The 15,714-nt window shown below is 46.8% G+C and overlaps 1 protein-coding gene across 4 annotated transcripts in view; it reads left to right on the plus strand.

Moving 5' to 3' along the window:
- The first annotated feature begins 410 nt into the window (after nucleotides 1-410).
- ANKRD26 (ankyrin repeat domain containing 26) overlaps nucleotides 411-15,714 on the plus strand; it is a 351,340-nt gene continuing 336,036 nt past the window's right edge. For 3 of the 4 annotated variants that reach the window (XM_063927217.1, XM_063927219.1, XM_063927218.1), the window contains exon 1: nucleotides 411-960. In XM_063927217.1, coding sequence (XP_063783287.1) covers nucleotides 755-960 — 206 coding nt within the window. In that variant the 5' untranslated portion in view covers nucleotides 411-754. The remainder of the gene's footprint in view (nucleotides 961-15,714) is intronic. The other variant, XM_063927220.1, reaches the window with a different exon arrangement.

The raw sequence follows: 15,714 nt of genomic DNA on the forward strand, positions 1-15,714 counted from the left end.
TAGTTAGAACTATCATGCTTCCTATACACTATACAGGGTACAGGAGCAGATAGTTCCAACAGTAAGGTGCCTGTTTCCAGTGTAATAGGTTGTGGGCTCTAATCTGGGGTAGGATACTTGTAAAATAATTGTTATAGAAATAGTCATACATATTTATATAAAGATGGTGGTGAGGGGCACCAATATTTATCTCTCCTCCGGGCAACTGGGACAATTTACGCCATTGCGCTGAAGCCCTTTAATGTATTAATAACAGACATATACAGCAGCTGCAGATCAGCCATGGGACAGGTATGCTGTATAACAGTGCAGCGCCTGCTGTAATCAAGTGACACGCATACGCTGACTGCAATGTAACGGTATAATACTGTATTACAGTATCAGTGGGAAATAGCGCCGCTCGCTAAGCGCAGCTCCCAGCAGTCTCCAGCAAAATGTCGCCCGATTCGCAGACAGGAAGTTACAGCTGCGGTTTAAGACTTGTTGCATAAACTGCTTAATGCTGTGAGCAACGTAAAAGGCTTGTGCCCGTAGTAACGGAGCTAGGAGTGGGGACGGGCTTAGCAAAACGGCCAGCCAGGCTGCTGTGTGTGTTGTGATGCACTGGGGTGGGCACGGAGAGATCATCACCATGGGATCTGGCTAGCAGCTGCTCCCGTCCTGGTCTGCTACTATACACACTCTATCGGGTTGCACAGTATGTGCACATCGTAACCGCGGCGGCCGCTGCCTTTTCCGGCAGACCTGTTCGGAGATGAAGAAGATCTTCAGCTTCGGGAAGAAGAAAAAGAGCGGCCCTTCTCTCAGCGCCTCGGAGACCGGCAGCGTGCAGTCGGTGGGCTATGAGCTGAAGGATAAGGACCTGAGCAAGGTGCACCGCGCTGCCTCCTCCGGGGATGTGGCCAAGCTCAGGCAGCTGCTGCCCAAGCAGGACATCAACCAGCTGGACAAGGAGAACCGGTGAGAGGGGGCTGGCAGCAGGTCACCTGTACTTACTGACTGCTGTGTAATTACCTGCACGGTCACGGCAAGCTTGGGCAAGTGTGTCCCAGCTATTGTGCATCAAGGACCAGCGTGTCCTGTAAGCTCCTGGGGTAGTGGCGCTACATGGTGCAGTTAGGCAGGTAGGGCATGCCTGTCATTGTAGTTTTACAGCAGTTGGCGAGTCACCGGTTGCCCCCCTTTGGTGTATTCATGCCATGGGAACTATTCCAGTAACTCATCTCGGGATACTCTGTAGGATCTGATACTAACAATCGGAAACTAATGAGATGTTTCAGTTTACACAGTGATGGGTAACAGGCAGCCCCAGGCCTCCAATCCTTTTGCAGCCTCATATCCAATCTGCTTTGTTGTCATATTTGTTTTTTTTTTTTTAAAGATTAGAGCACTTGTGTAACATGCCTGCTGAGATGTTATTTACAGCTAGGTGTCTATGTCATTGCTTACATGTATTGATTTCATTTACTATTGAGGTGAAATGTACGGCCCTTTTGATGGGTGTTCTTAAGTTTGACGGCTGTTGGGATCCCAGCGCTCAGTATACCGGTGAGTATGCAGGCCGCCAGGAGCCTGGCCGCCGGCATACCATAATGAACCCCTTTTGATAACTAGAGGGCTGCCCCCAAGGTTTTTCAGGTTACCTGTCACTTGTTTAAAGATTAGCAGCTCTTTATATCCCCAAATAATAATTAAACTTTGTGGAAATCTGTTGCAACATAGGGACAATTCAATACTTTGTAGTTATTTAGCTTCTGTCTAAAGCGCGCCAAGGCTACATTTATCGTAGATTTCAGTTTGCACCCTCCTGAAGTGCTTGCAGAAATCCTCATCAAGCAGTGCTTTGGCGAGTGTTCCGTTTCATTATAAATCGCATAACATCAAAGTCAGACTCCACATAAAACGGGACGGCCAATGCTGAGAAGGACTGGTCTGGACAAGTTAGAAGGCACATAGGGGGTTAGATAATTTGGTGCCTAACTCACCTGGGCGGAGAGAACACAGATATGGCAGGTAAACGGCTGTCTCTGCTGCGCTTCTCCCCTCAGCAGGCTCCTTACACCATCCCGAGAGGGCAGATTTCTTTGAAATTCTTTCAATTGTCATCGCACCAGCAGCCACTAGATGGGGCACAACGGAGCAATTCAATTGTTGATTTGTTTGGGAGCAGTGGCTGCCGGTGTCGCAATTTAGCCAACTCCCCCTTGGGTGGCTAGCTGAAATGTGCATAAAAAGTGACTAGTTTGGGTGCCCAAATGGGACTTTTCACAACGCACCCATTAGTTTGGTCGGGTTTAGCTGCTACCTTGCTTCTATGGGCGTGATAGCTGCAGTTAAAAAAGATCAATTGAATACACCCCACTATTTCCCGTCACTTTTAGACGGGAGATCGGGCGTGATATAACAATTGAATGTGGCCCCTTGGGGCAGATGTATTAAGCATGGAGAAGTGATAAGTGGAAGGTTATAATGCACCGTCCAATCAGCTCATAACTGTCATTTTTTTAAAAATCGGTAATGATTGACTGGTACATTATCACCTTCCACTTATCACTTCTTTATCACTGCGCTATCACTTCTCCAGGCATAATACATCTGCCCCCATGTGCCTCAAGTTAACTGCACATAGTGATGCAATATTGTAAGTTATTCGTTTAATACTAAAACGTAGGTAACTGGCTTGCTAGAGAAATGACCATTATTCTTTGGTAAAGACATCTGAAGTCTGGTAAAACTGCCTTCACATCAGCGACTACTAGGCTGAAAATTGGTCCTACTGAATTGTAATCTGATTACATTCTAATCCTGTCTCTGCACATTAAGCTTTTGCTGTTCTTACAATTTACCCTTAGTGCCATTGTTGTCACTTAAGAATGTCAACCAATACATTCCTTTACATCTCCTATTTTAGTGAGACAGCTTCAAAATGTGCTTTGCCATGGTAACCCATACTAGCTCTTTTGTTATCTACAGTATGCTAGGTGGTAATTTATTTTCACTGTTTGACACATCTTGTCAAGGAACAAATCTAATAATTTGTTTTGTGTGATCACATTCCAGTGTATCACATTCTAAAGAACTCCCCTTTGCTACCTATCCCCCCCCCCCCCCCCCCCCCTGGATTTACCAGGGATAATTTGTAGATATCTGTTTATAAACCTAGGTAAACAAAATTGTTACTTTTTTATTATCACAGTATTATTGTTAAATTAAATTATATTGTGATTGTGTGAAACAGATGAGTTTGCAGTTTGTTTAAGACACAGATTATCTTGGAATTACCCAATTAGGTCCTGTAAGTGATTGTGTGTCATATTTTCTATATTATTGTATATGGAATACATAAATCTCATTTTCTTGTGACATTATTATTATCATGGATGCACAGCAGTAGTATTAGATGTTTGTGATAGTCGCATACTCGTGTGTGTGTGTATGTGTATATATATATTTATTACTTGCTGCCTAACTTAACTGGCATCGATTAAATCCAACCTGAGCTGCGGCTTCATATTTAAGAGGCAAAGCTAAACTTCATAGATAGAAATACACTATATACAGTACTGTGCAAAAGTTTTAGGCAGGTGTGGAAAAAATGCTGCAAAATAAGAATGCTTTCAAAAATAGAAGTGTTAATGGACTATTTTTTTTATCCATTAATGAAATGCAAAGTGAATGAACAGAAGAGAAATCTAAATCAAATCAATATTTGGTGTGACCACCCTTGTACTTCAAAACAGCATAAACTCTACTAAGTATACTTGCACAGTTTTTGAAGGAACTCTGCAGGGATGTTGTTACAGATATCTTGGAGAACTAACCACAGATCTGTGGATGTAGGCTTGCTCAAAACCTTCTGCCTCTTCATGTAATCCCAGACAGGTTTGATGATGTTGAGATCAGGGCTCTGTCAGGTCCATATTATCACTTCCAGGTCTCCTTGTTCTTCTTTACACTGAAGATAATTTTTGGGGTCGTTGTCCTGCTGCCGAATTAATTTGGAGGCAATCAGATGCCTCCCTTATGGTATTGCATGATGGATAAATACCTGTCAGTATTTTTCAGCATTAAAGCACAAAGATACGGGCAACGTTGAGGACCGTAGATGCAAGTGTTCGTAAAAGAATTGATGCTGTTTTGAAGGAAAAGGGGTAAATCAAATATTAATTTGATTTAGTTTTCTCTTCTGTTCATTCTCTTTGCATTTTGTTAATTGATAACAACACTTCTATTTTTTTATTTTTTTTTTAAAGCATTCTTTCTTACAAAGTTTACCTAGAAACACTGCTCAGTTGGATATAGATTCACATATAATAATAATCAATTTATTAATACACACACACACACACACACACACACACACACACACACACACACACACACACACACACACACACACATCAAATTAAAACACAGTATATAAATAATTACGATAATACACAGACAATTAAAATACACCCTCAGTCCAATAGACCACTATACAGTAGCAATGTTAGTAGAAAATGGCTGCACTCTTCACAATTATTGCAGTACTAGTTAAAAGCCCATCACAATGACAGACACCAGAGTGAAATTATAAGGGTTGTGGTGGGGGAGGGGAGGGGAGGGGGTGACTACTCACAAAGGAGCAGCCAGGTTTCTGGAAGTCTTGATACTGGGAGCCGGGGATCTGCGATGCGGAGTGTGTTACTTTAGTCTTTCATATATGTAGATACTGTGTATCTGTAATGGGTAGGCTGTAATGATGCTGCACTATGTACACCAGTGCTGGCACATGTAAGCTCACCAGTCCCTGCACTGCTCCTGGCCAGTCTGTGGGTAGAGGACACCAGAAGCCACCAGCAACTGGCCGGAGCGATCTGGGCATTGCCGCTGTGGGAGGGGTAAGCACAGAACCCCGTCCCTCCGCCAGCGCGCAGTGTATATATAAAGCAGCTGAGCTAGTTACTTTATCTGCCTCCTCCTCATTCGCATCGTCTGCAGCCCGAGAACTGAACCCTCCAACTCTCGGTCATCGCACTGCTCACCCCACACAGGGTCTCACCCCTTCCTGCCAGACTGATTCACCTTCTACCTGCACCAATAAGTGGCCACACATGTCCCCAGTGCCTCCGCTCTGAACGATGCATGACAATCTGGTGGTTCCTGCGTTCATTTCCTGGTTACTGCTGCTACTTGTTGTTGAGTCCAGGGATGGCAAGTAACCAGGGGTTACAGCATAGCATATGGAGGAGGGAGTGCCCTGTATATAGCGGGGCACAATATGGAGGGGTATGGGGCTGCAGTGTGTATAAAGGGGCAGTATATGGTGGGGGTGCAGTGTACATAGAGGATGTGTGTGTCCGTGGCCTGAGCAGCTTTAGTCAGTGTATACTATGTACAGTGTATACTATTCTGAAGAAGCCGATGACTATTAATTGCTGAGAGGTGGGGAAACGCGTTACAGGAACCCCCTTCTATTAGTTGTTTGCTCCTGCTATGATTCTGTAAATTACGCTCCAATATCAGCCAAGCTGTGGACCAAAAAAGGACTCCATAATTTATCCCTCTGTACAGATTGCATAGTGGAGAACTGTCAGCAGAGAGGTAGGAGAACTGTCTTTGTATCTCCACAAGTGTAGGTGGTCTGAAACAGCTAGGAGTGCATTGGACTGTGCCTGAAATGTTTCACTAACAAAGTTGAAAGGTACTAACCAATAAAGGGCACAAGGAGCTTCCTGGTATGCTATAATAATGTCTGATACTGCTAACGATCACCAGTTGGAGAGGGTGGTCTTCAGGTTGCCGGCGGCCATGCTCCTGACGACCATGATACTGGCACCGGAATCCCGACCGCCTGCATACCGACAGCTTTTCTCCCTCTTGGGGGTCCACGACCCCCCTGGAGGGAGAATAGATAGCGTGGCGCGCCCGCAGCGAGCCAGCAAGGGGCTCATTTGCGCTCACCCAGCTGTCGGTATGCCGGCGGTCGGGATTTCGGCGCCGGTATGCTTGCCGCCGGGAACCCGGTCGTCAGCATCACATACTACACCCGTTGGAGAGACTGACTAATAATCGCGGAGAGTGCAGCCATTTTCTGCTAATATTGCTATATAGTGGTCTATTGGACTGAGAGTGAATTCAAATTGTCTATATTATCGCATTTTTTTTATATATTGTGTTTTAATGTGATATGGCCATATTTACAGTATGTATAATATATATTTTTTTCTCTAACGTCCTAGTGGATGCTGGGGACTCCGTAAGGACCATGCGGAATAGACAGGCTCCGCAGGAGACATGGGCACTTTAAGAAAGAATTTAGATTCTGGTGTGCTCTGGCTCCTCCTTCTATGTCCCTCCTCCAGACCTCAGTTTGAATCTGTGCCCGGACGAGCTGGGTGCTGTTCAGTGAGCTCTCCTGAGCTTGCTGTAAGAAAGTATTTTGTTAGGTTTTTTATTTTCAGGGAGCTCTGCTGGCAACAGACTCCCTGCATCGTGGGACTGAGGGGAGAGAAGCAGCCCTACTCTCTGAAGATAGGTCCTGCTTCTTAGGCTACTGGACACCATTAGCTCCAGAGGGATCGTACACAGGATCTCACCCTCGTCCGATCCCAGAGCCGCACCGCCGTCCCCCTCGCAGAGCCGGAAGACAGAAGCCGGGTGAGCATAAGAAGCAAGAAAACTTCGAAATCGGCGGCAGAAGACTCCAGTCTTCACTGAGGTAGCGCACAGCACTGCAGCTGTGCGCCATTGCTCCCACACACACCTCACATACTTCGGTCACTGTAAGGGTGCAGGGCGCAGGGGGGGGGGCGCCCTGGGCAGCAATTGGGACCTCTTTGGCAAAAGTTTAGCATATATACAGTTGGGCACTATATATATGTATGAGCCCCCGCCAAATAAATGTATATTTCTCTGACGTCCTAGTGGATGCTGGGAACTCCGTAAGGACCATGGGGAATAGACGGGCTCCGCAGGAGACTGGGCACTCTATAAGAAAGATTTGGTACTATCTGGTGTGCACTGGCTCCTCCCTCTATGCCCCTCCTCCAGACCTCAGTTAGATTTCTGTGCCCGGCTGAGCTGGATGCACACTAGGGGCTCTCCTGAGCTCCTAGAAAGAAAGTTTAATTTAGGTTTTTTATTTTACAGTGAGACCTGCTGGCAACAGGCTCACTGCAACGAGGGACTAAGGGGAGAAGAAGCGAACCTACCTGCTTGCAGCTAGCTTGGGCTTCTTAGGCTACTGGACACCATTAGCTCCAGAGGGATCGACCGCAGGACCCGTCCTTGGTGTTCGTTCCCGGAGCCGCGCCGCCGTCCCCCTTACAGAGCCAGAAGCATGAAGATGGTCCGGAAAATCGGCGGCAGAAGACTTCAGTCTTCACCAAGGTAGCGCACAGCACTGCAGCTGTGCGCCATTGCTCCTCATTACACACTTCACACTCCGGTCACTGAGGGTGCAGGGCGCTGGGGGGGGGCGCCCTGAGCAGCAATAAAAACACCTTGGCTGGCAAAATAACCACAATATATAGCCCCAGAGGCTATATATGTGGTAATTACCCCTGCCAGAATACAGAAAATAGCGGGAGAAAAGTCCGCCGAAAAAGGGGCGGAGCCATCTCCCTCAGCACACTGGCGCCATTTTTCCCTCACAGTTCCGCTGGAAGGAAGCTCCCTGACTCTCCCCTGCAGTCTACACTACAGAAAGGGTAAAAAAGAGAGGGGGGCACTAAATTTAGGCGCAGTTTAATACTATAAGCAGCTATAAAGGGTCATAATTCAGTTAGTCCCTGCATTATTATAGCGCTCTGGTGTGTGCTGGCATACTCTCTCTCTGTCTCCCCAAAGGGCTTTTGTGGGGTCCTGTCTCCTTTAAGAGCATTCCCTGTGTGTGTGCGGTGTGTCGGTACGGCTGTGTCGACATGTTTGATGAGGAGACTTATGTGGAGGCGGAGCAGATGCCTGTAAATGTGATGTCACCCCCTGCGGGGCAGACACCTGAGTGGAAGGAATTACGTGCAAGTGTCGACTCCTTACATAAAAAATTTGACGACATGCCAAATGCGGGACAGCCGGCTTCTCAGCTCGTGCCTGCCCAGACGACTCAAAGGCCATCAGGGGCTCTAAAGCGCCCGCTACCTCAGATGGCAGACACAGATGTCGACACGGATACTGATACCGGTGTCGACGACGATGAGTCAAATTTAATGTCCACTAGGGCCATTCGTTGCATGATTGAGGCAATGAAAGAGGTATTACACCTTTCTGATATAAACCCAGGTACCTCAAAAAAGGGTATTATGTTTGGGGAGAAAACTACCTATCGTTTTTCCCCCATCTGAAGAATTAAATGAAGTGTGTGAAGAAGCGTGGGCTTTCCCCGATAAAAAAAATTGGTGATTTCAAAAAAATTACTAATGGCGTTCCCTTTCTCGCCAGAGGATAGGTCACGTTGGGAAACTCCCCCTAGGGTGGATAAAGCGCTCACACGTTTGTCTAAAAAGGTGGCACTACCGTCTCCGGATACGGCCGCCCTAAAGGAACCTGCTGATAGAAAGCAGGAGGCTATCCTAAAGTCTATATATACACACACTGGTGTTATACTGAGACCAGCTATTGCTTCAGCGTGGATGTGCAGTGCTGCTGCTGCTGCTTGGTCAGATTCCCTGTCGGAAAATATTGACACCCTAGACAGGGACACTATATTGCTAACCGTAGAGCATATAAAAGACTCAGTCTTGTACATGAGAGAGGGAGATCTGCCGGCTGGCATCTAGAATAAGTGCATTGTCCATTTCTGCTAGGAGAGGCTTATGGACTCGGCAGTGGACAGGAGATGCAGATTCTAAAAGGCACATGGAAGTTTTGCCTTATAAAAGTGAGGAGTTATTCGGGGATGGTCTTTCAGACCTTGTTTCCACAGCTACAGCTGGGAAGTCAGCATTTTTGCCCCATGTCCCCTCACAGCCTAAGAAAGTGCCGTATTACCAGGTACAGTCCTTTCGACCCCAGAAAAACAGGCGGGGAAAAGGCGGGTCCTTTCTGTCTAGAGGCAGAGGAAGGGGGAAAAAGCTGCAACACACAGCAGGTTCCCAGGACCAAAAGTCCTCCCCCGCTTCTTCCAAATCCGCCGCATGACGGTGGGGCTCCACAGGCGGAGCCAGGTACGGTGGGGGGCCGCCTCAAAATTTTCAGCGATCAGTGGGTTCGCTCACGGGTGGATCCCTGGATCCTTCAAATAGTATCTCAGGGGTACAAGCTGGAATTCGAGGCGCCTCCCCCCCGCCGTTTCCTCAAATCGGCCTTACCGACAACTCCCTCGGGCAGGGAGGCTGTGCTAGAGGCCATTCACAAGCTGTATTCCCAGCAGGTGATGGTCAAGGTACCCCTACTTCAACAAGGACGGGGTTACTATTCCACACTTTGTGGTACCGAAACCGGACGGTTCGGTGAGACCCATTTTAAATTTGAAATCCTTGAACACATACGTAAAAAAATTCAAGTTCAAGATGGAATCGCTCAGGGCGGTTATAGCAAGCCTGGACGAGGGGGATTACATGGTATCCCTGGACATCAAGGATGCTTACCTGCATGTCCCCATTTACCTTCCTCACCAGGAGTACCTCAGATTTGTGGTACAGGATTGCCATTACCAATTCCAGACACTACCGTTTGGACTGTCCACGGCACCGAGGGTGTTTACCAAGGTAATGGCAGAAATGATGATACTCCTTCGAAAAAAGGGAGTTTTAATTATCCCGTACTTGGACAATCTCCTTATAAAGGCGAGGTCCAGGGAGCAGTTACTGGTCGGAGTAGCACTATCTCAGGATGTGCTACAACAGCATGGCTGGATTCTAAACATTCCGAAGTCACAACCGGTTCCTTCCACTCGCTTACTGTTCCTGGGGATGATTTTGGACACAGAACAGAAAAAAGTGTTTCTCCCACAGGAGAAAGCCAAGGAGCTGTCATCTCTAGTCAGAGACCTCCTAAAACCAAAACGGGTATCGGTGCATCACTGCACACGAGTCCTGGGAAAAATGGTGGCTTCATACGAAGCAATTCCATTCGGCAGGTTCCATGCAAGGACCTTCCAGTGGGACCTCTTGGACAAGTGGTCGGGATCGCATCTTCAGATGCATCAACTGATAACCCTGTCTCCAAGGACCAGGGTGTCTCTACTGTGGTGGCTGCAGAGTGCTCATCTTCTAGAGGGCCGCAGATTCGGCATACAGGACTGGGTCCTGGTGACCACGGATGCCAGCCTTCGAGGCTGGGGGGCAGTCACACAGGGAAGAAACTTCCAAGGACTATGGTCAAGTCAGGAGACTTCCCTGCACATAAATATTCTGGAACTAAGGGCCATTTACAATGCCCTAAGTCAGGCAAAACCCCTGCTTCAAAACCAGCCGGTACTGATCCAGTCAGACAACATCACGGCAGTCGCCCATGTAAACCGACAGGGCGGCACAAGAAGCAGGATGGCGATGGCAGAAGCCACAAGGATTCTCCGATGGGCGGAAAATCACATAATAGCACTGTCGGCAGTGTTCATTCCGGGAGTGGACAACTGGGAAGCAGACTTCCTCAGCAGACACGACCTACACCCGGGAGAGTGGGGACTTCATCCAGAAGTCTTCCTACTGTTGGTAAACCGTTGGGGAAGGCCACAGGTGGACATGATGGCGTCCCGCCTCAACAAAAAGCTAAAGAGATATTGCGCCAGGTCAAGGGACCCTCAGGCGATAGCTGTGGACGCGCTAGTGACACCGTGGGTGTACCAGTCGGTTTATGTGTTCCCTCCTCTGCCTCTCATACCAAAGGTATTGAGAATAATAAGAAGGCGGGGAGTAAGAACGATACTCGTGGTTCCGGATTGGCCAAGAAGAGCTTGGTACCCAGAACTTCAAGAAATGATATCAGAGGACCCATGGCCTCTACCGCTCAGACAGGATCTGCTACAGCAGGGGCCCTGTCTGTTCCAAGACTTACCGCGGCTGCGTTTGACGGCATGGCGGTTGAATTCCGGATCCTAAAGGAAAAGGGCATTCCGGAGGAAGTCATTCCTACGCTCATAAAAGCCAGGAAAGAAGTAACCGCAAACCATTATCACCGTATTTGGCGGAAATATGTTGCGTGGTGTGAGGCCAGGAAGGCCCCAACAGAGGAATTTCAGCTGGGTCGTTTTCTGCACTTCCTACAGTCAGGAGTGACTATGGGCCTAAAATTGGGTTCCATTAAGGTCCAGATTTCGGCTCTGTCGATTTTCTTCCAGAAAGAACTGGCTTCACTGCCTGAAGTTCAGACTTTTGTAAAGGGAGTGCTCCATATTCAGCCCCCTTTCGTGCCTCCTGTGGCACCTTGGGATCTCAATGTGGTGTTGAGTTTCCTAAAATCACATTGGTTTGAACCACTTAAAACTGTGGATCTGAAATATCTCACGTGGAAAGTGGTCATGTTATTGGCCTTGGCTTCGGCCAGGCGTGTGTCAGAATTGGCGGCTTTGTCATGTAAAAGCCCTTATCTGATTTTCCATATGGATAGGGCAGAATTGAGGACTCGTCCCCAGTTTCTCCCTAAGGTGGTATCAGCTTTTCACTTGAACCAACCTATTGTGGTGCCTGCGGCTACTAGGGACTTGGAGGATTCCAAGTTACTGGACGTAGTCAGGGCCTTGAAAATTTATGTTTCCAGGACGGCTGGAGTCAGGAAAACTGACTCGCTTTTTATCCTGTATGCACCCAACAAAATAGGTGCTCCTGCTTCTAAGCAGACTATTGCTCGCTGGATTTGTAGCACAATTCAGCTGGCGCATTCTGCGGCTGGATTACCGCATCCAAAATCAGTAAAAGCCCATTCCACGAGGAAGGTGGGCTCATCTTGGGCGGCTGCCCGAGGGGTCTCGGCTTTACAACTTTGCCGAGCTGCAACTTGGTCAGGGGCAAACACGTTTGCTAAATTCTACAAATTTGATACCCTGGCTGAGGAGGACCTTGAGTTCTCTCATTCGGTGCTGCAGAGTCATCCGCACTCTCCCGCCCATTTGGGAGCTTTGGTATAATCCCCATGGTCCTTACGGAGTTCCCAGCATCCACTAGGACGTCAGAGAAAATAAGATTTTACTCACCGGTAAATCTATTTCTCGTAGTCCGTAGTGGATGCTGGGCGCCCATCCCAAGTGCGGATTGTCTGCAATACTTGTATATAGTTATTGACTAACTAAAGGGTTATTGTTGAGCCATCTGTTGAGAGGCTCAGTTGTATTTCATACTGTTAACTGGGTATAGTATCACGAGTTATACGGTGTGATTGGTGTGGCTGGTATGAGTCTTACCCGGGATTCAACATCCTAACTTATTGTGTCAGCTCTTCCAGGCACAGTATCCTAACTGAGGTCTGGAGGAGGGGCATAGAGGGAGGAGCCAGTGCACACCAGATAGTACCAAATCTTTCTTATAGAGTGCCCAGTCTCCTGCGGAGCCCGTCTATTCCCCATGGTCCTTACGGAGTTCCCAGCATCCACTACGGACTACGAGAAATAGATTTACCGGTGAGTAAAATCTTATTTTAAGCGGGACAGAAGCCTGCCGTCGAGGGGGCGGGGCTTCTTCCTCAGCACTCACCAGCGCCATGTTTTTTCTCCACAGCACCGCTGAGAGGAAGCTCCCCAGCCTCTCCCCTGCAGATACACGGTAGAAGAGGGTAAAAAGAGAGGGGGGGGCACATAATTAGGCGCAAAAATCAATATAAACAGCTGCTACTGGGTTAACATTAAGTTACTGTGTTATTCCTGGGTTAATAGCGCTGGGGTGTGTGCTGGCATACTCTCTCTCTCTGTCTCTCCAAAGGGCCTTGTGGGGGAATTGTCTTCAGATGAGCATTCCCTGAGTGTGTGGTGTGTCGGTACGTGTGTGTCGACATGTCTGAGGTAAAAGGCTCCCCTAAGGAGGAGATGGAGAAAATGTGTGTGTGAGGGGTGTCTCCGTCGATAACGCCGACACCTGTTTGGATATGTGTAATTAAGTGCTAAGGTGAATTTATTGCACAAAAGATTAGAGAACAGACAGGGAATCTACCCATGTCTGTCACTATGTCGCAGAGACCTTCAGAGTCTCTCAATGCTCACTATCCAAAATAATAGACACTGATATCGACACAGGGTCTGACTCCAGTGTCGACTACGATGATGCAAAGTTACAGCCAAAATGGCAGGAAAGTATTCAATATATGATTATTGTAATAAAGATGATTTGCATATCACTGATGACTCATCTGTCCCTGACACAAGGGTACACATGTGTAAGGGGAAGAAAGCTGAGGTAAATTTCCCTCTTCTCATGATGAAAAAGAGCGGGAATCTCCAGACAAGAGACTGCAGTTTCCCACAAGGAATTCTCAGGGAGTATCCTTTCCCTACTAGGGCCAGGATACGATGGGAATCTTCCCCTAGGGTGTCACGTTTGCCCAAAAGGTAGCCCTGACTTAACAGCAATCCTCAGGGATCCTGCAGATAGCGTGCACATTCTGGCACACTACTCAGACCGGCGATTGTGTCGGCATGGGTTTATAGCGCTGTAGCAGCGTGGACAGGTACCTTAGCAGGGATTGAGACCCTAGTATGTATGTATATGTATGTATGTATATGTATGTATATATATATGTATGTATGTATGTATGTATGTATGTATGTGTATATATATATATATATATATATATATATATATATATATATATATATAGTAAAAGCCTATTATATATCCTATATCAAACACGCTAAAAGGTTAATGAACACAGTACGCAATTGGCGTATGGAATACCGTAAGAGTACGCAAGTAGCGTACAAACGCGTGGACGAGACGCACGAGCGGCACGTTCGCTCACGGCTTAAAGCGTAAAGGCAAGCACGCTATAGGCTGCCGACTAACGTAATGATACGCTAGCAGCGTAGCGAACGCTCGAGACCACGAGGAGATCACGAGCGGCGCTGACGCTCACAGAGTTAACCCTTTGTGCAGTGATAAGGTGTAAATGCAACACAGTGTAACCTTGTTAGTTTAAAAGCTGTATGAGCGATTCTCACGCTCTGAGAACCCTTTAGCAATAATAAACACTCAAATACCGGTCTAAGGGTCTAACACCTTTTAAGGAAATGAATGAACGTTCAATCGCAAAAGAATACACAATACAAGTTATACACTACCAAACTAACATAAAATACCTAACCGAGTTACTACACGTTAAAATACAACAAAGACACAATTACATTTAAAAGGGGGAAGGAGAGAGAGAATGGCTTACAACAAAATAGGAGATAAATATGGTTGCAGAGAACTTACGCACAAGGGGAACAATCGCAAGCGCCTTTCTGGATATCCAGCTCCCGATTATCAGTGATGAGAACCGTTGAAAAGAGTAGAGAGCTGGCCCAGATCGGCTTGTCTTTATATACACTTACACACAGTACAGTACAATGGTCCCTACATACTTATTGTTCATTGGACACAGGAACTCGTCTCTGCATTATAACAAAAGGTCATAGGTTGGTTCATACAGGTGGGCTGTGACTATTTCAAACTGCTCAGGTGGGAGGGAAACTGGGTTTCCCGCCGAATGGGTAATAAAGTGCAAATATAGTAAATGTCCATAAACTTCTTATGTCCATAACTATACGCACGAGCGAGTAATCTGCTTCAAACCAACACCGGAATATTGCTAATTATATTCTCTTCCGATGGATACTAAACACCACTGTGTAACCCCTGTCTGACCCTTCGTATCAAACAAAGAGGAATCTCTTTGTCCCCGAACATGCTATATTAACTAAACTTTCAGATTCTATCAAAGGGACCATAATCTACAAAATACATTATATGACTAAATTATGTTATGATTGAATCGCCCGCTAGACGCACACAAACTCTACCGTAAATGCGCATACCGCGTGCCCGCGAGTGCACGCGACCGCGAGTATACGCATGAACAGGAGAGCTCATGCTCCTGCAGCGTGCACACGCACGAGGTGCATATATGGCAATGTGCAGCGTGATATTTTTCTGACTTTGACAATATATATATATATATATATATATATATATATATATATATATATATATATATATATATATATATATATATATATATATATATATATATATATATATATATATATTATATAAAAAAAATAAAACATGCCCAAAGAGACATTAGTCTACTGGGTTCTAGAGTCAACGCTATGTCGATTTCTGCTTGACGTGTCCTGTAGAATATGCAAATGACAGGTGATGCCGACTTAAGAGGCATATGGAAGGCTGAGGATTGTGTGAAGAAGGGATCTCGGACCTGGTCTCCACAGCTATAGCTGGTAATTCTGATCTTTTGCCTTATATTCCTGCACAGCCTAGGAAAGCACGACATTATCAAATGCAGCCTTTCGAACACAAAGAAACAAGAAAGTCCGAGGTGCGTTCTTTCTTGCCAGAGGCAGGGGCAGAGGAAAGAAGCTGCACAACACAGCTAGTTCCCAGGAACAGAAGTCCTCCCAGGCCTCTACAAAATCCACCGCATGTCGCTGGGGCTCCACAGGCGGAGCTAGGCCCGGGAGGGGGGGGGGGGGGGGGCACGTCTTCGTAATTTCAGCCACAAGTTGGTTCACCCCCTGTTGGATCCCTGGGCAATAGATATTGTGTCTCAGGGATACAAGCTGGACTTTGAGGAGATGCCCCCTCA

Source organism: Pseudophryne corroboree, chromosome 6, assembly GCF_028390025.1.
Source record: "Pseudophryne corroboree isolate aPseCor3 chromosome 6, aPseCor3.hap2, whole genome shotgun sequence".
Taxonomy (NCBI): domain Eukaryota; kingdom Metazoa; phylum Chordata; class Amphibia; order Anura; family Myobatrachidae; genus Pseudophryne; species Pseudophryne corroboree.